The 25391-nt window shown below is 37.4% G+C and overlaps 1 protein-coding gene across 3 annotated transcripts; it reads left to right on the top strand.

The window, feature by feature from the left end:
* The first annotated feature begins 2741 nt into the window (after nucleotides 1–2741).
* On the top strand, nucleotides 2742–22209 carry LOC107595047 (programmed cell death protein 4-like). 3 transcript variants are annotated; one of them, XM_016285319.1, is made up of 12 exons: nucleotides 2742–2965; nucleotides 3120–3193; nucleotides 7041–7340; nucleotides 9482–9579; nucleotides 10753–10866; nucleotides 11639–11860; nucleotides 12102–12199; nucleotides 12821–12935; nucleotides 13751–13858; nucleotides 14207–14317; nucleotides 18898–19037; nucleotides 20917–22209. In XM_016285319.1, exons 2-12 carry the CDS (start codon nucleotides 3148–3150, stop codon nucleotides 20966–20968), a joined length of 1404 nt encoding a protein of 467 aa, XP_016140805.1. In that variant the 5' UTR covers nucleotides 2742–2965; nucleotides 3120–3147; the 3' UTR covers nucleotides 20969–22209. The 3 variants fall into 3 exon arrangements, with proteins under 3 accessions (XP_016140805.1, XP_016140806.1, XP_016140808.1); XM_016285320.1 differs by having other exon boundaries at nucleotides 3117–3193; XM_016285322.1 differs by lacking the exons at nucleotides 2742–2965; nucleotides 3120–3193 and having other exon boundaries at nucleotides 7210–7340; nucleotides 10710–10866.
* Nucleotides 22210–25391: the final 3182 nt, after the last annotated feature.

Raw genomic sequence — 25391 nt, 5'->3', positions numbered from 1 at the left:
TGAAGGAAGCTGACTTTTAATTCCATTTAACTTTTGTCTTTAGCCTGCTTTTACATCACACACTTATACCACGACGTACTGTCAATGTTTACATAATGTACTCAATAAAAAAAACATATCACTGTTTGCGTGGTTTTTGAGCAGATTGTTGTTGTGACTTTAAGATTATATCTCATTTTATGACTAATTTCTGCAGAAACCAGGTCAATCAAAAAGTTTCACATGCTTCTTCCTCCAAGTGTATTATACAGAAATTGTGCACAGAAAGCTAGGGGGTTATTTTATATTCTTTCTAGAGGACAGCAGGGAGTCAAAAGATCTTGTCAAAAAAGTTGATCTTTTCGACATGAAAGTCATTTAAGAGAGAAATATTCAAAAAATTCCATACATGCCCTCACTTTCCACTGGTCACACAAACACACATTATTGGTTGTCTCATTTTATTTTGTCCAACAAAAGAACTGAAGTCATCAGGGGGAGGGGAAATATATGATAAAATATCATTATATTCACCCTTAAAATCTGGATGCAGATTTTAACAATGTATCGATAATATAACCAGTCTGGGACAGTTGACCAGTTGGGACTGATGGCTTAATCTATTATGTTTTATAAGTCTATTATACTTATTGTATTTCAATTCTGTATTTACTGTAATTTTGTACTTACTGTATTTTCTTTATGGTACATTACTTTGTAATGTCTGTTGTTGTTTAATAAATAAACCTGAATTTGAACCTGATTATAAGGTTTCACAGTAACATGATTTGTCTTACAGAAAAAAGTTATATTAACCAAAATATGGCATTATGTTGGTCCTACTACTTGCAAAATATTAATTTTCTTAATTTTGGAAAAACTAGAGCCAAAAAAAAATTATTCAAGGCATAGGCAGAGGAAAGACTTAATACTATCTTGTAAGAGAGAATGAAAAAAAGAGCTTGAGGCCCACAGCCTTTGCGTGCTTGGGAATGTGTTTCTGCAGCCTACAAGTGCAGCTGTGCACACCCTACTTAATGGACTCAAAAAATACAGAGGCAAAGTCAGCATTTAACCTTGCTGTTGCACCAGTAATTTGGACAACCATCATCTTCTCCTGCTTCCTACATGATGCCACTGACCAAACTTCTGTGAAGTTTCTTTTACTGAATGCTAAGGAAAATTACACACAACCTTGTGGAAATGCAGCTTCATCTCTTTCTTTCTTTTACAAATAAATGAAAATGTCTGCTTCGAAATTTGGCCAATTGCTTATTATAGTCAATTGAAAAGAGAAAGGTTTCATTTGTTGAATTAGGTCTACTGAATTATAATCAGACATTTTAATTAATCGTTGTTTTAAAAATTACAATTAACGCGCGCGCGCGCGCGCGCACACACACACGATAATAAAGAGGTTTTCAGTAATGTGTATGAATGAATTTCACTAAGGTTGATCAATGTTTTTCATTTCACTAGTGTTTGTAAGAGGTTTTCAGTAATGCATATGAAAGAATTTCACGAAGGTTTATCGATGCTTTTCGTTTCACTAGTGTTTGTAAGAGGCTTTTCAATAATTATGGCACACACACACACGGTCTGGTTAGCTATCCTTGTAGGGACTCTCCATAGGCGTAATGGTTTTTATACTGTACAAACCGTATTCTCTGTCGCCAGAATTTCAGCATTTTTACTTCCTCAAAAAAAACAAAAAAACATTCTGTATGATTTATAAGCTTTTGTACAAAGTGTAGGTCCCCACCTAGACCCCATGAGTCTGTGTGTACAGTATTCAGGTTTAAGTCCCCACCAGGATATATAAACCTGTACGTACACACACACACACACACACACAATTAAAGTATAATACTTACACCAGATATGGACCGATATGGATCGTGTGAATTATCCGTCTATAGGAATCAGGTGGGCACGTTCTATTGGAAACTATCAGTTTTCATTATGGTGACAGCGACGTCTGGCGTCGTTCTGGGGAATTTAAAGACTCTGTTTGTATTTAGTAGCTGAATATTACACACAAAATAATAAAACAATAACACAATAGTACAGTTTTGGTAGAGTGAAAGACAGAACTCCAACCAAATTATGACTAGATATCTTTCCTTTCAATGCGATATTGTATTAAACAGTATTTACTTGAAAAACAAATAGATCACTAGTAGCCTACGAGGGGGTGGGGGGGGATCAGATAGCAGTCTGTGTGGATGCTTACAAAGAAAAATAGGAAATTATGAGACCGTCAAAAGAATTCCGTTTGTTTGATGACCAGAAAGAGTCAGATATATTTTAAATAATACAAACCTAAATTACATTATGGCCTAATATTTTAAGCTATTAAGTAAGTAATTGAGTATACCGCACACTGGTAATATCAGAATGTGGACTTTTACAAAAATTGAATCGTGTTTACCAAAGAAACAAACTCGTCAAACTCCGCCTAGTTTGCCTTTGCTATGAGATTGGACAAATTGTTTTACTCCTGCCCCTTCATCCACCACTCCCCGTTCAGGCAGCCAAACTACGAATCCAGTGTATGCTTCTCTCATGAATATTAATTAAGTGATGCTGACGTTGCTTTGTACGTTTCCTAAAGCGTTTGACAAGTCACGTAGCCTAATTAATATTCATGAGCCACAAGCGTCGCTCATTAGTCTACTGTCGAACGGTCCACATTCTTACTGGGCAAAGGACAAGCTACTTAATTAATATGCATGAGGCTCACGCAACGCATGTGACGTGCTATGAGCTGTCTCAAGTTGAAAACACTGTCCATGTTATTGCTCCCTCTCTGCAACGTGCGTGCTGCACTGCTAATGAAAAAATATATTTTTGTAGACCCTTTTGACTTGAATAATTAAAGAAGATATTTTTGACGGATCTTCTTATTTTCCTCACTCAAGGACTGTTAACATTACCAGCAACCCTACTGCTAGATTTTAAGTGACAATCGAGCCTTCAATTTAAGGTGAGGCTAAGATCAATGCGTTTACGACTAAAGCGCAAATTAAAACGGTCACATCACTTCTTCAGATTAAATACTATGGATTTTTGTTGCTCATGTAAACCACGTGATTTTGCACGTTTGATATTGATGTGGAACTTGTTTCCGTGATCTGCAGGCTTCGGAGGACGGTAAACAGGCGTATAATGGCGACTGAGATTGAAGCATGGATCACTGGCACTCAAAACGATGGTACGAACATTAAACCTCTGGTTGTCCTAAACACTGCTCATTAATGCATTCAGCTTGCTTTTAGCTTATTAATGCATATTGTAGTTGGTATTTTACCATGTCGTTTTTGCAGATGACATAGGCTTTAGTTGCAGTCATGTTCCACCATGTGCTCTGGCAGAAGGCTTGTATATCGCATATGTGGTATAAACTCTTAGAAAAATAAACGGTGCCTTACTGCATTAACACCAGGATTTCAGTGAATGTTATTTTGAGAGCATAAAGACAAGCTAACTTTTTATTGCAAAACTTTTTTCGGAAGTTATTTTAATTTCTCTTTTAGAATTTTACAAATAAAGCGGCCAAACATTTTTTTCCGTAGATTTAACACAAATGTACTGTCGTTCGTAATGTAAACTCTACATTTTAATTCCAAAAGATCGTTAAACGCAAGGAGCTAGCATGAAAACTTGTCATATTTATTGCTGCCAGACTGGCTTAAGAACAAACCAATATGATGTTTGATCTTGTAAACAATAAAATCATTAAATGGCTTTGTTAAATATTTGCTACAATATTTAACACTACGCCCCCTTGCTGAGATACCCGGATGTTTTTCCTTCCACGTGAGTTTGAATAAGTGTTTTGTAGATTTCATTTCAGAAATACATAAGTGCAGAGGTCCAGATCAGTGTTATAGATAATGAAAAAAGTGTAAGAATATAAAATACAGAAAATCAGAAACGCAACGGACATAAAGATATTACATGACTATTAAAATAATAAAGGTATTTGAATTCAGATATGCATTTGCTTACTTTGGCTGCATAAGGAAATCAAACAAAAATCCATGATAAAGTAAAAAAAAAAAGTACCTGCCACAGTCTTCCTGTATGACTTGTTTATTGACCTGGGTCTAGTAATTTTACAGTCATGCAACTTGGTTTTTTGATTGCACACAGAACTTGACTTAAGGGAATTTCTCTTATCTGATAGCTGACTTTAGCATATGAATCATAATCGACCTGCATGTTTATTTATTCTGTTTTTAATATTTGTGTAGTTATATTCAAAAGAATTATGTGTAAACAAAAGTAATTGTTTAAAAATGAAAATCTACGAAGTTTTGGAAGTCTTACAATTTTAACAACAAAAAAAAACCCCTACAGATTTTGGTGTTTTATCACTTGGTCTATTTAAACTTTTGCCTTGTCACAGTTTTGCGTTTACATTCTGTTTTGTATTTAAATAAACACAGTAAATTTACACACATACTACAAGAGTTCATTTTAATGATTGTTTGCATTCAGTCTTTCTCTTTAATGGATTGGATCCAGTTTGATTAGTTTGATGAATAGCAGGCGTACATTACAATGCAGACACAATGAACAAAATAAAATAGTAAATAAATAACATGACACTTTTCATTGGGGTTGATGTATTTACACTTCCAAAAAATTGTTAATGTAAATTAATCAGATGTGTTATTTGCATACATTTTGAGATATGTTTTGTCTCTATGATTGTGTGATTATTTAGCAGTTTTTCCCCCTGCATTTTTGCAGCAAACAGTAAAAGCAATTTTGTCAGTTGCAATCAGATAGTAGTCACATAAATATGAAACAATACCTCTCATAAAACGTGTATATTTGTTGCATAGTGCTAGTTAGCAATATATCATGTCACCATGTAGAGTACTGGAGGAAAAATGTTTAGTTGTCTAACACACTTAAGACATGTACTTTTCATATACATTTTTCAAATTGCATTTGGCCAGGTTTTAATTTAGCATGCAACACACAAATAAGATATTATTGACCCCATACTTGTGTATACCTGCCTATTTGTGGATCCCTGTTTTTTCATGTAGTCATAGTGCATAATGTGTAATGCACAGACTTGCAAGACACATTTGCACTACAGACTGTATGTGTTGTTGTAAGGTGGGTCTAGTGTACACCCCCAGAAGATGTCAGAGGCGAATATGCCATAGTTGCCAAAAACAGATAAGACTTTTACTTTTATCACAGCAAATTCTCCTTATTGACAGTTAAACCGCTGGTTAAACACACCCACCACACCTCCTGCTTTCCAACTTACTTAGTACTCAAAACAAAAAGAAACCAACATAGGGTTGTTATTGAGACACACTTTTTTGATGTAGTACAGAGAGGTCTGATCAATATCTAAAAACTTTTAGTGGATATTTCTGCAGCATTTCTGCTTTGGCGTGTATTTTGTGTTGCTGTTTCTGGCACTTATGCAGATTTAAACACTAGTAGCTACAGTGTGGTTTCTCGTCTGACTGTAGCTAGTATTTAGGACGAGAGTATTTATTACCATGTAGTTCATTCCTACTCCTACTTTCTCCTGTGAACGTGTCACCCCCCACCCATGCGAACTGTACACTGCTATATGTAGAAAGGCTTGGCAAGAGCACCAGCAAGGCACCGAAATAAGCAACGTCAGCTTTTCTGCCTTCTGTACTACTGCCTTTAGTTATCCTTCTGTAATCTAGTGAAAGCAGAGATAAAATTGTTGGGGTTTACATCCTAACATTGTTACAAACCTGTATGCATTGTCGTTTTTGAGTCTGTCTCTTTAAAACTGAGCAGAGTGTGTTTTAATGAACGTATAGCCTATTGTGGGATGAACTCGGCTTATATTTATAGATTGAGTGAGAACTTGACCTAAAAGTGGACTCATCACTTTTTATGTTATAAGCAGCAGTGCTGTTTAAATGTTATTTATATTTTATTATAGTTTTTATTCATGCATTTTATTATTATTTTAGGTAATTCTTTTTCAAGGTTTATCTGATGTGAATGTGAAACCTGACCAGGTGTGCTGGAAAGACAAATATTTCTCCATAACCAAATGTTCTTTTCGAAATGTTCTAATCCTTTATAATGCTATTTAAAATATCAATATTTGTTTTGTACACGTTTTGTAAATGTTTAGTTAAAGTGGTATGCCTACTATGTGATGTCTGAAACTTACCTTTTGACGTAAAATTTAAATGGTGAATTGAAAATTTGTAGTCTTGAATTTTTCATAATCCTTATTTGTATATTTATTATTTTATTCTTATTTATTTGTTCTTTTACCATGCACATTTGTTATGTGAAGCAACTTAATAAATGAGGAAAATCACAAGCAATTTGTCATGAACAGGGTTTCTATGGGTCTTAAAAACGTCTTAAATCTGAGTAGAAAATCTGAAATTCATAAAATGATGGCACTGAATGTTGCTTTCACTGCAAAAAAAAAAAAAAAAAAAAGAACATCTTCTTTAGTGTTTCTGTCTTGTTTCCCAATTCAAATATACAAACAAACATTCTTAAATCAAGATTAATTTACTTGAGATGCAAAATGAATGTATGAAGTTACAAAATGAAGTGAGTGTGTGCTTAAAACAAGAATAAATATCTGTAAATAGGGTATGAAAATTCAATTTAAAGGGAAAACAAGTTAAGTGCATTAGCAAATATTTTTCCATGGTTTAATCATAAAGTAACTTCATTTTGAGAAATGTACCAAAGACATGTCATTTTGCTTTTCCTATAAATTGACATTTGCACTGGAAAACGAGACAAAAATCCTGAAAAAGATAATAAAAATTTTACAGTGTTATAAAAAGGTACAATAAAAGTTATTTCCATATTCTAGTGGTTGGGAGCAGAGTTTGTCACATAAATGTAACAGTATTTACATTACACAATCGCAAGTTCAAAATGTAAGCTACATGAGAATACAAACTAAAGTACTGTGAAATACAGAGAAGAAAGCAGATGTTTATGGTGTTTAGCTGGTAACGTATGTTTGGCCATTTATCTAAATGGTTATCCTTTCGGTCTGTCTTGTACAGGTGTGTTCTCACTTGAGCAAGGGAAGGGTGAGGAGGATGGGTCTTATGGCAGTGAAGATCTGAATGAGTTGGAGGTGAATGGGAACTGGACTCCTCAGGAGAAGGCCCTGCATGAGGCCAGACTGAAAGCTAAGGCTAAGCGGCGCCTGCGCAAGTCATCATCCCGGGATTCCAACCGGGAATCATTCTCTGATTCGGTTTCAGGAGAGCTTTCTACCGATCCACACAGCCCCAAGGGCAAAAACGCTGTAAATGACAGAAAGTCACGGACTGGAAAAGGTCGGGGACTGCCCAAAAAAGGTGAGATTGTGAAATATGAATTGTTTTTCAAGTGCCCAATTTTAATAGTAACTCGAGTTATTTGTTGTGATATGAATCTTAAAGGGGTCATATGATGTTGCTAAAAAGAACATTGTTGTGTATTTGGTGTAATGCAATGTGTTTATGCGGTTTAAGGTTAAAAAAACATTATTTTCCACATAATGTACATTATTGTTACTCCTCTATGCCCCGCCTTTCTGAAACTCGTCGATTTTTACAAAGCTCATCGTTCTGAAAAGTGAGGTGTGCTCTGATTGGCCAAATATCCAGTGCGTTGTGATTGGCTGAATGCCTCAAGTGTGTGATGGAAATGTTACGCCCCTTACCGTACTGTGATTCCGTGTCCCGGCACGATGAGACAAAACCAATAAAAACCCATTGCAAACGAGGCATTTGTTGCATCCAGTGGGGACATAAGTGATGTTTATAAACAAATTTCGGGAGGAGCACGCACAGATAATTAACACGGCCTGTCCATCATTAGTGATTACACCATTTATCCAATTAGCACAAGAGAAAACTCCTATAAATAACCAAGTACATCCTACCTTCGTTATCTCTCGACTTTCAGCATCCCTCCGCTACCCCGACCCCGCACCTTCAGCATAGTTTCTACCCCAGCATGGGGAGAAGCACTCGGGGGGAGCGCTTTTGGCCGGGCTGGACACCAAGCTCGGACCCCTCTCCCCAGACAGGAGGGGGTGCCCTGGGCTCGGGAGTCTTGCCAAGCTCTGAGCCCTCTCCCTGGACAGCACGCCAAATACTCATAAACTTTATTTAATTATACGAAAGTGTGAACTTGTGAATTACTGATTATAATGACTTATACTGTCTTTTTACGCATTGCGTTGCATCACGCCGCGTAAACATAAAACCATGTCTGCATTTGTGAGCGGAGAAATGACAAACAACAAGCGCTACTCCACACTGCTCAGAACTCGCGTTTGAATCGTCAGTGGCAAATTCTTTAAATATGAAAAACTTACTTACAGGCTGTGAGTCAGAAGCCGCCAGACTGTCCTTGCAAAGTGTTTTATAGAAACAGTCTTTGTGTATAGACGGCATTGTAGGCTACTCTGCAGGATCAGGAAACAGTCCTCCATAAAATGTGCTGCACGCATCTGAATATTTGGGTTGAACTGTTCTGGAACAGTGTTGTAAATACAACTTAACCACTGATTTCTAGTTGTGTCCTCTTTTGGAAGGCCAAACAAAGTAGTTTTGCTTTCACAACGAAACGCACTGTGTCACACATGGTGGGCTTGAGTGAGGAACGGCGCGGCCGGTGGATTCGACAAAGGAGCGGCCGGCGGGCTTGCGGCAACCACATGTGACGACCCCGGGCTGGACTCTGCTTCGTCCACTGTGAAAGACGATCCACAGCGCGAAGTTGATGTATTTCCTCAGTGACCAGCACGAATCAGCTCCAGGCATGATGAAGCGGATATCGTCCTCTTTTGGAAGGCCAAACAAAGTAGTTTCGCTTTTACAACAAAACACACAGCGTCTTCACGACATGGCGGCAGCAACAATACTACAGCGAGAATAAAAGTTACGCCTTCTTTCTTTGCGTGAACATTTGGGCGGTGTTATGCAAATCTTCCCAAATAGTGAGGTAGATATGTGGGGGTGTGTTAGAACGAGCCGTTTTAGGAGGGCGTGGACAACTCTTAACTTTTATAAAGAATATCTCTTTGGGTTTGAGACTTTAGTCTTTGCAACTTTAGGGATCTTATCTATGCACGAACAGCTTGTAACACTCCAAAGAGAAAGGAAAACTTGAAATCGGATCATATGACCCCTTTAAAATTACGGTATTTATCATCAAGATGTAGTTATTTTAGCTGCAAAATCGTCCCAAAAATGTTTATTACATAATTCTTGTTTTTTTTTCTTTATTGTAATTCTTGGTTTTTATTTTGATTTACAAATGAAAGTTACCTTTTCTAATTCGATTGTATTTTTTATTTTAATGTATGCAAACCAAAAAATAAGATAAGCGATATAACAGGCACCACTTATACTGTGATGTCTATTGGATAAATGTTTATTGTTCAAACTCTCCACTTTTCGCGCTTGGCTTTCTTCTAGTGTTTTACACTGATTGCTTTTATGTATAGGTGGAGCGGGTGGTAAAGGTGTGTGGGGAGCAGCAGGTATGGTATATGAGGTGGAGGAACCTGATGCTAAGGACCCCAACTATGATGAATCTTCACAGGTAAGTGTGTACCTACATTTCAGTTTTACAGGTTATGTGAAGAATACTAGTATACCTCACTTTATGGTAGATATAATATGTATGGGTTATAAATGAAAAGTGTCACAATATTTGCAATAGTTCTCTGATGTCTGTGGACATCATGTATTGTTTAAATCAACAATGCCAGTTAACACATTTAGGACTGGAGGTAATAGTTCAGAGGGATAGTTCATTTAAAAATTAAAGTTGTCAGCATTTACTCACCCTTATGTCATTCTTCATGAGTTTCAAGCCTGATTCAGACTCTGGGAATGTTTATAAATGAGAGGATTGTAACATTGCACATCTTTTTTATGCTTAAACAGCAACATAACACAATAAGTGAGAAAGCATTATAGGACCCCTTAAGTGAGATTAGAGTCCAAAGGGAGTGAACTTGCAAGAAGTTTGACTAAAATGCAGTAAAAATTATTTGAGGCTCCTGTTTTTTTTATAGAGTTTAATTAGTCCTAGGTGTGGTTAGTGCAACTGTCATGATTATGGTTTGATAAAATATCTATAATATAACTAAATTACATTTATTAAAAAAACATTACAACAGACAGTATCACCCAGTTTATCACTTTTAAATAAGACAATTTATGTTCATTAATAAAATAAAAAAATGATATATATATATATATATATAAATAAATGCACATGGATGTGTATATAGAGCTCATGTTCAACAAGTCCCAAATCAAATATAGCGACATGTCAGTAGCATTAAACATCACTGATTCTTGCATCATGCCATTGACACAACCACTAATGAGGTGTGATGTTTGGAATGGCATGAGTGTAAGTAAATAAGGTAGAGTGAATTATTTCTTAAAGAGATGTCCATTAGAAAACCCATTGGCCTTTTTGAAATAATCAGTGTTTCTCCTCTTCAGCTAAGTGGGATGAGCTAAAAGTAGTTCTGGCAAGCATGCTGTTTGAATATTGCAGTGATGTTAGTCGGTGCACAAATTAAAAAGCAAATGCCTGTAGCATTGTCTTGTTTCCTTGAAAGCTCTGTGAGGCCAGATGCATGATGAAATCAATGTGTTATTTTTATTATTTAGTATATACTTGTCGTTTCCTCATTTTTTCCCCCTTATGTACAGTAAAGGTGTTTTTTCTAGTGTGAGACTCATATTTGTATATCAGGGAGACACGGTATATGCCACAGTAGTACCAGAGCTGGACGAGAGAGAACTCGAGAAGACCATCAACCCCATTGTGCAGGAATACTTTGAGCATGGAGACACCAAAGAAGTGGAGGTGAGCTGTAGTTTATCACAAAGCCCAGATACCAATTAACAGAACCTTTGTTTCAGTGTAATGTAGAGGGGAAAATGTTGGGATACAATGTGTGCTAAACATTCCATAACTATTAATTGTTTACTGTTAGCATAGTGGTTCTCAAACAGAAAGCTAGAGCCTACTAGGGGGCATTAAAAAAAGCATTAAAGTAAGCTTAAACAAGTGATTTCTAAATCAAGTTAATTCCTATTTTCAGTTCACACCATCTATTTTCTTCTTCTTTGAAGATACAGGGTTCACACTATCTTGGACAACTAAGATATATGAGGAAGCCTAATTTAAGGTGTGATTTCTAGAGAGGGAAAACTCATGTAAATTAATAAAATCTTTAAACTCCATGGACAGTGTTTTTGTAACTAAATTTTACGGTTATGCCAAGCTCTAAAATAATTTATCATGTAGAAGTTGTGAATAAAAATAACGACTGGGTAAAAAAAAAAAAAAATCATAAAAGTCAATAGATTAAAAGGAGCGGGATTCCTGAAGAACATTCAGATATCTTTAAACATCTGGAATCCTGAAATTTATAAGGGGGCCCTGAAGTCAAAAAGGTTGTGAATCACTGTATTACTGCATCACTCTTACCTCACAATTGGTGTAGTATACAGTATTTTAAATACTCATCAGAATGGAAGCATTGAATTCACATCCCAGCTATTGTCCACAGTTTTCTATTGTTTATGTGAACTATTGATCTAAACTTCTCTCCATTTCCTCCTTTGTCTGGTAGATGCTGCTCAAAGAGCTGAACTTGGGCCATCACAAATATGAGTTCTCCTCTCTGGCTGTGTCTCTTTCTCTGGAAGGCAAGGCCAGCCATAGGGAGCTCACATCTCGTCTCCTCTCCGACTTGTCTGGAAAGGTGCTCTCTGAGAAGGACATGTCACGTGCATTTGACAAAATGCTTAAAGAGCTGCCAGACCTCATCCTGGACACACCAGAGGCCCCACAGGTTGAAATGTCATACAGTAAACCCAATTATACTGTAAAATCCACAATGTAAGAAATTCAGTGAAACAGGACAGCACATAATTAAAGGAACATGTTGTTCCAAATATGCATGACTGGGGAACACAATAGACCACAAGAAGTGTTTTTAAAGGTTCTTTTTTAAATTGAATGAAAGTGTGTATATATTATATTTGAATGTGAAATACATTCTCTGTATTACCTGGTTCCTTTCCTTACTTTAGATGCTTGGTCAATTTATTGCACGAGCCATTGCTGACCACGCTTTACCCATGAGTTTCCTTGACTGTTACAAAGGCAAAGTAGATTGTGACCATGCCAGGTGAGCTTGATGTTACTTTGACAGTCTTATATTGGCTTATTTGCTTGGATATTCACCAGCATTTTTGTGTCCAGATTCTGAATTAGAATTAGTGTAAGTTTGAAGACCAATTTTGTTTAAATGGAGGGAGTCACAATGAGAGTTGCATTCTGGGTCAGAATGGGAATTGTGGTGGGAGTTTACCACCTGCCACCAGCCAGTTGTCAATGCAGTGGCAGGTAATTTGGCCTTATCTGTCAGTAGCTATGGTGAACTGCCTCTAATTGGTCATTGCTTTTGCTTTGTTGCAATGATGCATGTTTGTAGGAGTAGCATTTAGTCTTTCCTGGAAGTAGCACAGACGGAACAAGTGAAATAATGATTGCCATTCACTATAGCAGGTTTTATCATATTATTTTACATGTTCAAATTAAAATCATAAAGTCTAAAAAAAGTGTAGAGGCAATGATGGTAATTTCCCAACCTACATGGGGTTCTAGACTGAATATGCAGTTCCTTTTGTTTGACATGTTAAATCAGACAAAATGAACTTCACGTTTTCTGCATTATCTGCGTCTGACTTGCTGCCTTACCCGTCATGTTATTCCCCTCTTCATTTGTTCATGCCCTCATGACTATTAGAGCTGCACTGGACAGAGCATCAGTTCTTCTCTCCATGAAAAGGAAAATCATGCGGCTTGATAATGTGTGGGGAGTTGGTGGCGGCCAGAGGCCTGTCAAACATCTCATCAAAGAGGTGAGGTATTATTACTTATGTACAATTTTTTTTTGTATTTTTTAAATTAGTTATTTTCAAAATACAGTGTAAATATTCAGGAATGTTCAGGTTTAATCATTAATTTTAATGGCTGTAAGGACTGCTTGTTAATACTGCAAAATGCTTGTTAAATACTCCAAATTATTGTATTGTATTATATTATATATTTAACCCTTGATATAAAATTATGACACTTGAATATTTTATATAATCCTATTTGTTGATAAATTATTGAATTAGTTAACAGTTAATAATAACGTAATAAAATCAATCTATCCAGGTCTAAAAATATATTTTACATGTTGTTGAATTATCATTGAATAAAATATAGAATAGAACAGTATAGAAAAAGTATAGTAATCCATCAGTCAGTCAAAGAAGAAAATTGAGTTGTTGTTTTTTTCAACATTTTCATGCAAAGGTGTTTATTAATTAATTCGCTTGTTTCTCGAAGTACAAACTCTCAAAGTCAGTCATAACTGACTTTCATAACCTAACCTAAGATTTCATTTTATATACAGTGGGTACGGAAAGTATTCAGACCCCCTTAAATTTTTCACTCTTTGTTATATTGCAGCCATTTGCTAAAATAATTTAAGTGAATTTTTTTCCTCATTAATGTACACACAGCACCCCATATTGACAGAAAAACACAGAATTGTTGACATTTTTGCAGATTTATTAAAAAATAAATATGCAATAAAATTGGGTTGCTACAATAGTAACCCATTTTCACATTTCTGATCATGCCTCTTATTTGCTGTCCATATATTATGTTGCTGTTTGTTTTACAGATGAACCTATTGCTAAAGGAGTACCTGGTGTCAGGTGAGCTCTCTGAGGCCGAGCACTGTCTGCGAGATCTAGAAGTGCCACACTTTCATCATGAATTGGTCTATGAGGTATGAAGTGTGAATAGCATGTACAGTAGTTATGTCATGTAGAGTTTTAAAGAGAAAGAGATTTCACTGTTTCTTTTATAAAATGTTGTTTTACCATCAAGTCTACTGACTTGGAAATATCAGTATCACAATCATTGTATCTTGTTTTTGCCCATTACAACAACGAGCGCAGTCATATGCACTTTCCCTCACCCCAGTAATAGGTCTCTTGTTGGACCAGCACATTTTCTAAATTTTCTTTGATGAAAAAGTGCATTGTCAGGTTGCACAAGGACTTGCTTGTCCTTATTTCCTCTTCCTATCATTTTCTTAATTTCTCTCATCTGTTTCTGTTTCTGGTTGTTGTAGGCTGTGGTTATGGTACTGGAGTCTACAGGTGACATAGCCTTACAGATGATGGTCAAACTTCTCAAGGCATTCTGGCAAACCGGCCTAATTACTCTGGACCAAATGAACAGGGTTTGTACTAACTTGAGTTTTTAGTTTTTTTGATGTACCATGGTGATTCTAAAGTTGCGACATAACGGACGTAGAGACAGATCGATAATTTTTTCAGTGTTTTGAAGTACATCTGAGTAAAGCATATAATCAAAACAGAAAAATCTAAGGCAGTTACTTGATTCAGTTAATTGGTTGTTGATTGGATGAAGGCAGATCTGAATGCAATTTTTAAGTCTATTATAAAAAAGCTGAAGAGTTTAAAAATACAAGGTCAGAACATTTAAAAAGAAAATGAAACCCATGCATGGATGAATTGTTTATATTTAGATGCATTTAGAAAATAGAATGAATGTCCATTTAATACAGACTTTAATGATTGTTATTTATTTTTTAATTATTAACAAACAGACGGCTCTGTAGTATTAGTATAATGGGGTTACACCCACTGACATCAAAATTTGTATGAAACACAAAAGGTGATAGTGGATGGAGATTTATATCTACTACCTTTTCTAGTCCACACCAGATGACTAAAAAGGTAGTTTTTCCGGTCATCACCAGATTTGCATCTGTTAATCTTTGAACCATACTTGTACTCAAAAGAGTTTACTTTTAACATCAGCAGAAGTTTCTCAGTGACGATTGTCTATTGCAGGGGTCGGCAACCTTTTCGGCATGACATGCCTTTTTTTTTTTCTGGTTAACCACTGTGCCAACACAAGCCCCCCCTTTAATGCATTCTGTAATATAACAAACATTTTTAAATGATACAATAAAAAAACAATAGGCCTATTTGATTTTCATGCAAATAGTTTCTGAAGATTTTTTTTATAAATTGTTTTTTTAAAATTTTCAAAAGTTTCTTGAATAACAGATATATAGTGTGACCATACTGAACACCACTGTGTGTGTGTGTGTGAGACATCTTGTCACTGACAAGGCCAATGCATTAAAGGGGTCATATGATGTTGCTAAAAAGAACATTATTTTGTGTATTTGGTGTAATGAAATGTTTATGCGGTTTAAGGTTCAAAAAATTATTATTTTCCACATACTGTACATTATTGTTTCTCCTCTATGCCCCGCCTTTCTGAAACGCATAGATTTTTACAAAGCTCATCGTTCTGAAAAGCAAGGTGTGCTGTGATTGGCCAGCTATCCAGTGCGTTATGATTGGCTGAATACCTCAAGCGTGTGACGGAAATGTTACGCCCCTACCATATTATGATGATGCCCTGTCAGTCCGGGGCGATGATTCAAAAACATGAAAACCCATTATAAACGAGGCATTCGTTGCATCCAGTGGGGACATAATTATGGATTATAATGACTTGTACTGTCTTTTTACACGTTGTGTTGCATCGCGCCGCATAAACATAAAACCATGTCTGCATTTGTGATCAGAGAAATGACAAACAACAAGCCCTACTCTACACTGCCCAAAAAACTTGCTTTAAATATATAAAATATAAAAACTCTTTAAATATAAAAAACGTACTTGCAGTCTGTGAGTCAGAACAGTCGGCATTGTAGTCTACCAGGATCAGGAAACAGTCCTCCATAAAATGTGCTGCACACATCTGAATATTTGGGTTGAAGTGTTCTGGAACAGTGTTGTAAATGCAACTTAACCACTGATTTCTAGTCGTGTCCATTTTTGGAAGGCCAAACAAAGTAGTTTCGCTTTCACAATGAAACACAGCGTCACACATGGCGGCCTAGAGTGAGCAGAGGCCGGAGGGCTAGAGTGAGCAGAGGCGGCGGACTTGCGGCAACCACATGTGATGACCCCGGGCTGGACTCCGCTTCGTCCATGGTGAAAGCCGATCCGGCGATCCACAGCGCAAAGTTGTTGTATTTTCTCAGCAACCAGCACGGATCAGCTCCAGGCATGACGAAGCAGATGTAGTCCTCTTTTGGAAGGCCAAACAAAGTAGTTTCGCTTTCACAACGAAACACAGCACCTTCACAACATGGCGGCGGCAACAACAATGCTACAGCGAGAATAAAAGTTATGCCTTCTTTCTTTGTGTGAACATTTACGCGGCGTTATGCAAATCTTCCCAAATAGTGAGGTAGATATGTGGGGGCGTGTTAGAACGAGCCGTTTTAGGAGGGCGTGGACAAGTCTTAACTTTTATAAAGAATATCTCTTTGGATTTGAGACTTTAATCTTGTAACACTCCAAAGAGAAATGACACATTTAAATTGCATCATATGACCCCTTTAAAACCGTTCAGTTTAATCCCTAGGGCTGGGTAAAAAAATACAGATATCTCAATATTAATCGATTCTTATTTTTACAGAACTTCACATCCAACATATCGCAATAAGCATTGTGCATTGGTACTTTTAATATGAAACAAAGTCTCAGATTTCAAGTTCTGAAATTCTCCATTGTATTGCAGTATTCAAACAATTAATGCCGTTTTGGTGCTGTTTATTGTGAAGTGACAGCCCGCTGCAGTGCCTAAGATCAACAGACGCAGCAGCGCGAGGCGCACGTGAATTGATCCTCTCCTCCGCTTTAATACCAGTTTCAGCACAAAATAATCATGACTAAACATCCGAAGGCAAGTTAAAAGAAAGAGTACAACTTTACAATCCGTATCCTGTCTCATGTAATCGCTCAATCAGTGTTACAGCCGCGCAAAGACGTCAATATAACGCCTGGTAAACAATGTCACGTAACGTCACATTTACCTCAGAAAAACATATTTGGTGACCATAAACTCATTAGTCAGATAGGAAAATAAACTGTAGAGAGGGGCATTTTGCTAAATATATGCACCATATAACATTCATTATAATTTTGTTCTCCAATGTTTAATTTGTTTGAATAAATCCATCAAGTTTTTATGACAGCCACCATTGTTTATATATATATATATTTTTTTTTAAAGTAGAAATATTATGTAATTGTAACTTTATTTTAAAAATTTTATTAAGTGTAATTTTAACAAATTAGTCAATTTTAACCTTCAATATTATAGTAATGTAGTACCAACTGACTCATGTATATTTTACAGCATTAGTTGAGAGATTTTTTTTTTCCTTGAGAAAATTTGGTATGTACTGTACCTGATATAAAACCAAAATAATCGACATTGAAAATCGAATCGCAAGCTTGTGAATGAGAATCTAATGGTGAAATTTGTGTCAAAACCCAGCCCGATTAATCACCGTTCTATAGTTAATGCGTTGTTTTAATTGATGCGCACACAACCACTTGCACAGAGATCTGAGATCGCGCTGTGCAAAAAGTAACATTCAGAAGCTCATAAACTTGTCAGCGCTGCCACGCGACTTTTATTAATCAATACTGAATCGCTACATTATATTTCTCAGCAACAAGGGGGTCAAATCGCTGTTTTTTTAAGTAAGTAAACTCCGCTTCATTGTAGAGACACAGACGCAGACAATTTACACATCTCTCTCTCAAAATGGCCATATTTGAGAAAAAAAATCGAGTAGTTTGCATCACTGGATATAGCTCTCGGTCATTTAACATTTCTATCGTAAAACGTATCGTTGACTAATATTAAATGGTTTGCAGCTTCATCTTACCTCGCTCTCTTTTAACGTTAAACTGACGCTTCGCGCTAAGCCCCGCCTACTTGGATTTGATTGGCCATCTCAGTCATTTTGACATTGACGAGCGCTGTTAGACCGCTGAGGCTTTGATCTGAAGTGCCTAGTAGTGATGGGAAGTCCGGATCATTTTACCGACTCAGACCTTTGAGTCTCGTTCAGCAAAATGAACGAATCTTTTTTTCGAGTCATTTCGTAAAGGTAATATAATTAAAATGTTATGTGTTACTTCCCTAACACGTCTACTACTTACGCAAACGTTGATCACACTACAAACAATACAAAACATAATGCTATAAGAAACAGAAAAGATTAATTCATTGTTTACCTGGGTCTTCAGTCTATGATTAGCTCACCTCTTATCTGACAAGTCTTTGGGTTTGAGTCGTTCGTTCATCACGTGACAGCCCCATAAGCTTTACCTATGCAGTCTGAGCCGGAAAGAGAATCGATTAGTTCATCTCTCGAGTCTTTCGAATTGTTCATTCTTTTGTCAAGTTAATTCTCACACGTTAATAGTATTTATAGCTTCTAACAGGCTGTGTGACTATGAGAAGTTATTACCTCAAAATGTACGTCAGTATGCAGTTTTCCCTATTACTCGCGTGCCAGCGATTATCCCTCTGCGTGCCACTGTTGGCACGCGTGCCGTAGGTTGCCGACCCCTGGTCTATTGACATACAACTTGACTTGGTAATTGAAAGTTTGCAAGTTGGAACCCTGCAGAGGACAATCTAAAAGCCATTATTTTTGTGATTGTGAACGAGAAACAAAATGGCAACCATGTAGTGAGGAAGTATTGTTCATTAATTCATTAATTTCTTTCCATAATTTGAATGAATGTTTTTAAAGCTTTCTGTTCATAACAGCTTTCAAATCAGAATTGAATTCCACATAATTCATTACATAATTTGACCAGATTAAATATGTAATTGCATGGTTGGCAAAAAATTTTGAACAGTGACACTGTTTGTGAGATGATTTATGGGTTTGCATGTTTTACACAGGGCTTCCAGCGTGTTTATGACGAGCTGCCAGAGATCAACCTGGATGTGCCTCATGCGCACTCCATTATGGAAACCTTTGTGGACCTTTGTTACCAAGAGTCAGTGATCACTAAGCAGCTGAGAGATTCCTGTCCAACCAGGTCAGAGACTTGTGTCTTCCCTGTTAACCGATGTTCCGTCATATGTAAAGACTAGTGAATTTACATTTTGTTACCATCTGCTAGCATAGGCGAAGTTTCACTTTTATGCGTGGGGGGGCACCCACTGGCAGATGAACCACATGCCTTTTTTTATGTTCTACTCTTCATGTATGTATGTAACACATATTCTACATTAAAAATACATTTAGAATGAACAATAACTGCTGTACAAAGAGTAAAAAAAAAAAAAACATGAACAAAAGCCACCTCTTTTTCCGAATTGTTTAGATGACCACTATTTTTCTTTAATCTCTTCTGATAAATTTTCAGTCAAATCGTTCTATGTGTGCTAGATCAGAGCCAGTTTCTTATTCTCCTCATAACTGAGAAACTTACTTGATGTGCCCGAACTAGAGCTCTGCATTTCAGCTTGGGCCCAACGGGCCCCGATGTTTTTACACCCCTCGGGCTTCGGGCCAATTTTCACGTCATAGTTCAGACACGGGCCGGGCCTCGGCCTGTTTTAGGCTTCTCCTTATTTTATATTTTAGACATCCATCAATTAGTGATGAAAAAAATTGCTACGCTGGTGGAAACAACACGAGACCTTGCTACCGCGACTGTCAAGAGCAGCTCGACGGTGTTTAGTGTCCCGCAGCAGCAGGTCATGTGTGCCTTCAGCGCAGCTGAACAGTTCTGCGTTCAAATGCACGCAATAGGCTTAAGCTTGCCGCAAAGCGTCGGCAAAAGTAATTACCACAAATGTGTCAGGGGGAAACAGTAAGGAGATATTTGAATTATTTACTAATAAATAGTGTTTTCTGAGTTGGTGTCGCAAGGATGAAGTTGCCGATCCTGACTCGCCATCTCCTCATTAGACGCGCCTTTAGAGAGAAGTGCATTTTTAAGGATTATGATTATAATGAAAGAGTTTTTTTATTTTATTTTTTAAAATTTTGTTACGTAACAATTTAAAGCTTTCTATAGATATATTTATCATGTCTGTGATGCATGTATTCGCTGAGTTCATTTTTGTAAGCGCTCCTGTTCAAGACAAGACTGTTTTCTTTATTTTATAAAAGCACAACGTTTTGTTGATATTGTGAGTGCACACAAAGTACAAATGATGTATTACTCGAGTCTTACCTTTATGAGCAAAAATGACGGCGTATCCACTGAAAAAAATGCAAGTGATTGCTGTCGGACACGGGCCTAAATTTGACGCCCGAACCAACGGGCAGCGTGAGTGCAAGCTGCAGTAGTCTGGAAAAGTTTGGATGTTTGTCCTTCCGTAGCCTACTTCATCTTTAAGTTTCACAAGATCCATTTCAGCTGTCACAAGCTGAGGGTGAATCTTAAGGCTTGCGTACATGCTTAGTAGAGGACTGATGCCGTTTTTCTCATAACTGAATACTGCGTCACACGCCACACTCGAGGACAATGCTTCATGTGAAAATCGCCTGTCCAATTCAGCCAGCGGTGACTCAGTCCACCACATTTTTATTCGCGGGTTTATTAAAATATTCAACGAATTTCCATTATTCAGTTAACTTGCTAAAGCGGGAAAATAATGAAAAGAGAGTCTTCTCATGTAGCCTATCGCGACAAGTTAAGAATCATGATGGGGCTTAAATATCATAGAAATTCATTTAGCCCAAAACTTACTTATTCTATCCACTAAAATAACAAGATAATACAAATAAAATGAGAAAATATAAATTACTTAATTTTTATGTTTTATTCATAGCGCAGACAAAATCATGATTGGCTCTTGTCTGGGGGGAGGTGCCCCCCCTAAACTCTGCCTATGTCTGCTACATAATTGTAGTTCTGTTCCTGTAAACTCTAGCGTTATAACGTGTGTTCTTGTGGCCAATAGGGGGCGTAAGCGCTTTGTGAGTGAGGGCGACGGAGGGATCGTGAAAAGCTAGAAGATTCGGGAGAGCTCCGGCAGGTCCTGATGATGAGCAGGCTGGGATCTCCTGCACTTCCCTGGGAATCTGTCCTCACTGTCTTCATTGCTCATCCTCTGAGTACACAGAAATATTCGGCCTCAGAAACGATATCATCTCGTAGAAGAGTGACAACTGAGAAATGCTGTTCTCTCCTCTGTTACAGGCTTTGTTTCCTTTTGTTTGTGAATTTATGTGCGATTGCATGCAGTGTAAGCGCTGCAGCGAAAGAAAGAAAGAAGTGGGGAAATCAGCAGCTTCAGATGGTCATGAAATACAGTTTGGGTTGAGGGATTAATGTTGCTTTTTTCAGCTTCGGTTGGTTTTTGTTGTTCACAAGTGTTCACTTGTTAGTGTTCACAGTGGTCTCTCAATGTTTTGCTTTTTTTTGCAATGTAATGCATAAAATATGGAGCACGTAAACTAATGTATCAAATAAATTGTGCTACTCAAATGAAGTGTTTAATCAAACTGTTGGGCCAAAATACAATATTTTATGAAGTGATTGGAGTCACTTCTATTGGTTTTCATTTTAGTGCATGTTTATCTTCAAATTTGTCTTATTGCTGCGTAAAGAAACCCACGTTTACAAATTCACAAGGTTCTGGGACATTGCTTGGTTAATTTCATAGTCTCTTTTTTCGGTTATTCATGATTTATATCTAATACATGATGAAAATTTAATTATAGTGAGTTTGTAGCTAGTTTTGACATCAAGAAGAACCTTTGTATGTTTTAGCTGCCAAAGAATGGAGGAGAGAGCATCATCACCTCTCAGTAAGGCTGATGCCTGTGAGACTACAGTCTCCCATTTTCATAGCAGCTCAAAGTTTTGTACCCTCTCTGTTTGAAGGTAATGTTCAGAACAATCATTTTAATTTTCAGTTCTTTTGTTTATTTGGACAAGGAAAACTGGTTAAATTGTGTCAGTGCAGAGTTAACAATTATTTAAAAAATTGTATGTGTATCATTTTTGAAGTGGTAAACTTTGTAGCAAATTTCCACCAGTTTCAATCAACACTTGTGGTTTCAATTATATGATGGGAAGAAATTACTAAATTTAACCAAAAGTACTTTTGTACATGCGATCAGTCTTTGTATCTGTTTGTTGATGGGACACTTTTTCAAAGCAAAAACATTATTTTTGTCAACCAGCATTTCCAGAGTTCCAGCATTAAATACATTTTGACACTAATTTCAATAAAAACTCATAATGCTCATATTCATGTTTTTTTGTGAGTTTCTTTTTTTTTTTTTCCGGAAATTTATATATGGAATAGTAATTTTTGAAAGCCAGTTTTTATGAAGAGACATGCCATGGACCGGGTGGTGGAGTGCTTACCAGAGGTGAGGGACACGGTGACCTACTGTAGGTGGACAGGACACCAAAACCCTATACCCAAAACAGCAAACTGCAACATCTGAAACAATGTGGAAAGCAGCCTGAGTCTGTTTTTTGTTTTTTTAAACAAACTGCAACCTTTGAATGAAGGAAAGACGCCTGATCTTCTTTGGTATTTTCAGTTTCAGATAAGTAGTTATTTGAAAAAGCAATTCTAAATTAAATCGTAATGCGTTAATTTACTAGTTACTTAATCTGATTACATAACTTGTGTTACTTGTAATGCGTTACTACCCTCAACACTTATGTAACTGTTATGTACAGCAGTGTTTCCCAACCTTTTTTTAGTCGTGGCACCCTTTGGAAATTTTAACAAACTTGTGGCACCCTAAAAAATTAATTTTGTCAATATTTTAATTTCTAACTTCAATATGATCATATGAAAAATAGATATTTGGTACAACAAGGAAGAAATGCAGAATATAATGTCATACAGATATTTTTTATATTATTAAAAAATTGTGTCCATCAATGGTGGCAATCAATAGGCTAATTTCTAATTAAGAGACCAATTTATTTGACAGATTTTAATGTAGGCTTTTTAAAATTATTTTTATTTAATTACCATTATAACTAGCTATCTCACAAATTTTTGCTCAGTGTTTTTTAATTTTACAGTGGGGTAACATTGTTGCAGTAACACGAGATAGCTTGATTTCAAACTTTGAATTGAGTAAAAAATGACAAGCAGTCAGTAATAAAATAAGAAATAAAGAAATGAATAATGAAAGCACAAATAAAAAATAACGACAGGCCTTCGAATTAAATAATTTAGTTTTTCAGGTAGGTCTAACAGTAGGGTTAAGATATTTAACTTTTTTTAAAAAAGTTTTTACCAATTATCCAAATAATGTTTAGTCCTAGAAAGCTATTATTATCAGATACAGATATTTTTTATATTATTAAAAAATTGTGTCCATCAATGGTGGCAATCAATAGGCTAATTTCTAATTAAGAGACCAATTTATTTGACAGATTTTAATGTAGGCTTTTTAAAATTATTTTTATTTAATTACCATTATAACTAGCTATCTCACAAATTTTTGCTCAGTGTTTTTTAATTTTACAGTGGGGTAACATTGTTGCAGTAACACGAGATAGCTTGATTTCAAACTTTGAATTGAGTAAAAAATGACAAGCAGTCAGTAATAAAATAAGAAATAAAGAAATGAATAATGAAAGCACAAATAAAAAATAACGACAGGCCTTCGAATTAAATAATTTAGTTTTTCAGGTAGGTCTAACAGTAGGGTTAAGATATTTAACTTTTTTTTAAAAAGTTTTTACCAATTATCCAAATAATGTTTAGTCCTAGAAAGCTATTATTATCAGAGGACACGTGAGTATAACGGTTAGCAGATCAATGAATGAGAGGGCATAATTACCAGAGTTGCCCGTACATCATGTTACAACGCAGTAGGGCTATTGCAGACAGAAACAATACTGTACTACGTCGATGTTTCCTGTCGGCTCAATTTTTGAGTGGACTTTGCTGTTCCGATGAGCATGAACGGTATATGAGTGGAGCACTCACATGGGCTGTGAGCGACTGAGCGGAGTATGAGGTGTGATTTAAGCACTTACGTTGCTAACTAAGCAATCAGTCGTGTCGTATGGCGAGTGATTCGTGACTTTTCTAAGCTAAGCAGGAGAAGGAGAAGGAGCAGTCTACCCTTCCGTCGCCGCCAGTCCGTGTAGATTTTTGAATGGGATTGATAGGGACGCCAGACGACAGACCGGCGGCGACGTCATGGTAGGAGCTATACCTGACGGCGACATGGCTACGGCATATGTGAGAAATGTATTAAAATGTACGTCTGAACTAGGCACATCGCCTTACAAGACGCCTGATACATACGTCGTATATATGTAGGTCGCCTCACAAGACGCCTGATACATACGTCGTATCCATGTACGTCGCCGTAAAATGCCTGATACATAGCCTATGTTGTGCCCATGTATGTCGCTGTAACAAAGTTCGTATTGGGAAGAAGGAAGTGACTCAGGTAGGCGGTTTGGAGACTCGTGGCCCTTTTATTTCTTTACTTAAAGTTCAACAAAACACAAACGGGATGTTTCTAGCACGTTCTCAATCTGCCCAGGGCATAAACTCAGTTCAGTCGGTTCTCCTCCTCCGGCTAAGGGATAGCCACGAGTCCCAGTCTCTCTCTCCCAACCACGTTCTCCAGTCTGCCTTTGATCCGGTCTCTCCAGGCTAATTACTGCAATCAGACACAGGTGGTCATCATTTTGCACTTGACCTACTTACTCACCGCTCGTCTCCCGTCACTCTCTCCCGCTGCAGACTTCACTGAACCATGCCCCCCCTCGCCACATACCCCCACCGCCCGACTCAGGCCGGGGAGCCCTCCCCTCCATTTCTGGAGAGGAAGTCGGCTACAGCCATCTGTGCACCCGGCCTGTGGACCACCTTGAACTTAAAGGGTTGTAATGCCAAATACCAACGGGTGATCCACGCGTTGGTATCCTTCATGCGGTGGAGCCACTGCGGGGGCGCGTGGTCCGAACAGGGTGAACTCCCGCCCCAGGAGATAATAGCGGAGGGTGAGGACAGCCCATTGGATGGCCAAGCATTCCTTCTCAATGGTACTGTACATCGTCTCTCTCTTAGAGAGCTTTCGACTGATGTACAGCACCGGCCGTTCCTCACCCTCTATCTCCTGGGCCAGGACGGCCCCCAGCACGACGCATCCGTCTGCAACAAGAAAGGGAGAGAAAAGTCAGGAGAGAGTGTAAGAGCGGCCCCCCACACAGAGCAGCCTTTACCTGGGTGAAAGCCTGCTGACACAGCTCCGTCCACTGGACCGGGTCTGGCACTTCCTTTTTACCCAGCCCGACGCATCCGTCTGCAACAAGAAAGGGAGAGAAAAGTCAGGAGAGAGTGTAAGAGCGGCCCCCCACACAGAGCAGCCTTTACCTGGGTGAAAGCCTGCTGACACAGCTCCGTCCACTGGACCGGGTCTGGCACTTCCTTTTTAG

This window comes from Sinocyclocheilus grahami, unplaced genomic scaffold, assembly GCF_001515645.1.
Source record: "Sinocyclocheilus grahami isolate Dianchi unplaced genomic scaffold, SAMN03320097.WGS_v1.1 scaffold196.1, whole genome shotgun sequence".
Lineage (NCBI taxonomy): Eukaryota > Metazoa > Chordata > Actinopteri > Cypriniformes > Cyprinidae > Sinocyclocheilus > Sinocyclocheilus grahami.
This window is presented reverse-complemented; position numbering and strand designations above follow the sequence as displayed.

What these genes read in the sequence shown, in the direction of transcription:
- LOC107595047 (XM_016285319.1), top strand. Translation starts at nt 3,148, where the DNA reads ATGGCGACTGAGATTGAAGCATGGATCACTGGCACTCAAAACGATG. An exon ending in GAGACACCAAAGAAGTGGAG is followed by an intron (nt 10,867 to 11,638) that starts GTGAGCTGTAGT and finishes TTTGTCTGGTAG; the next exon opens with ATGCTGCTCAAAGAGCTGAA. An exon ending in AGAGATTCCTGTCCAACCAG is followed by an intron (nt 19,038 to 20,916) that starts GTCAGAGACTTG and finishes TGTGGCCAATAG; the next exon opens with GGGGCGTAAGCGCTTTGTGA.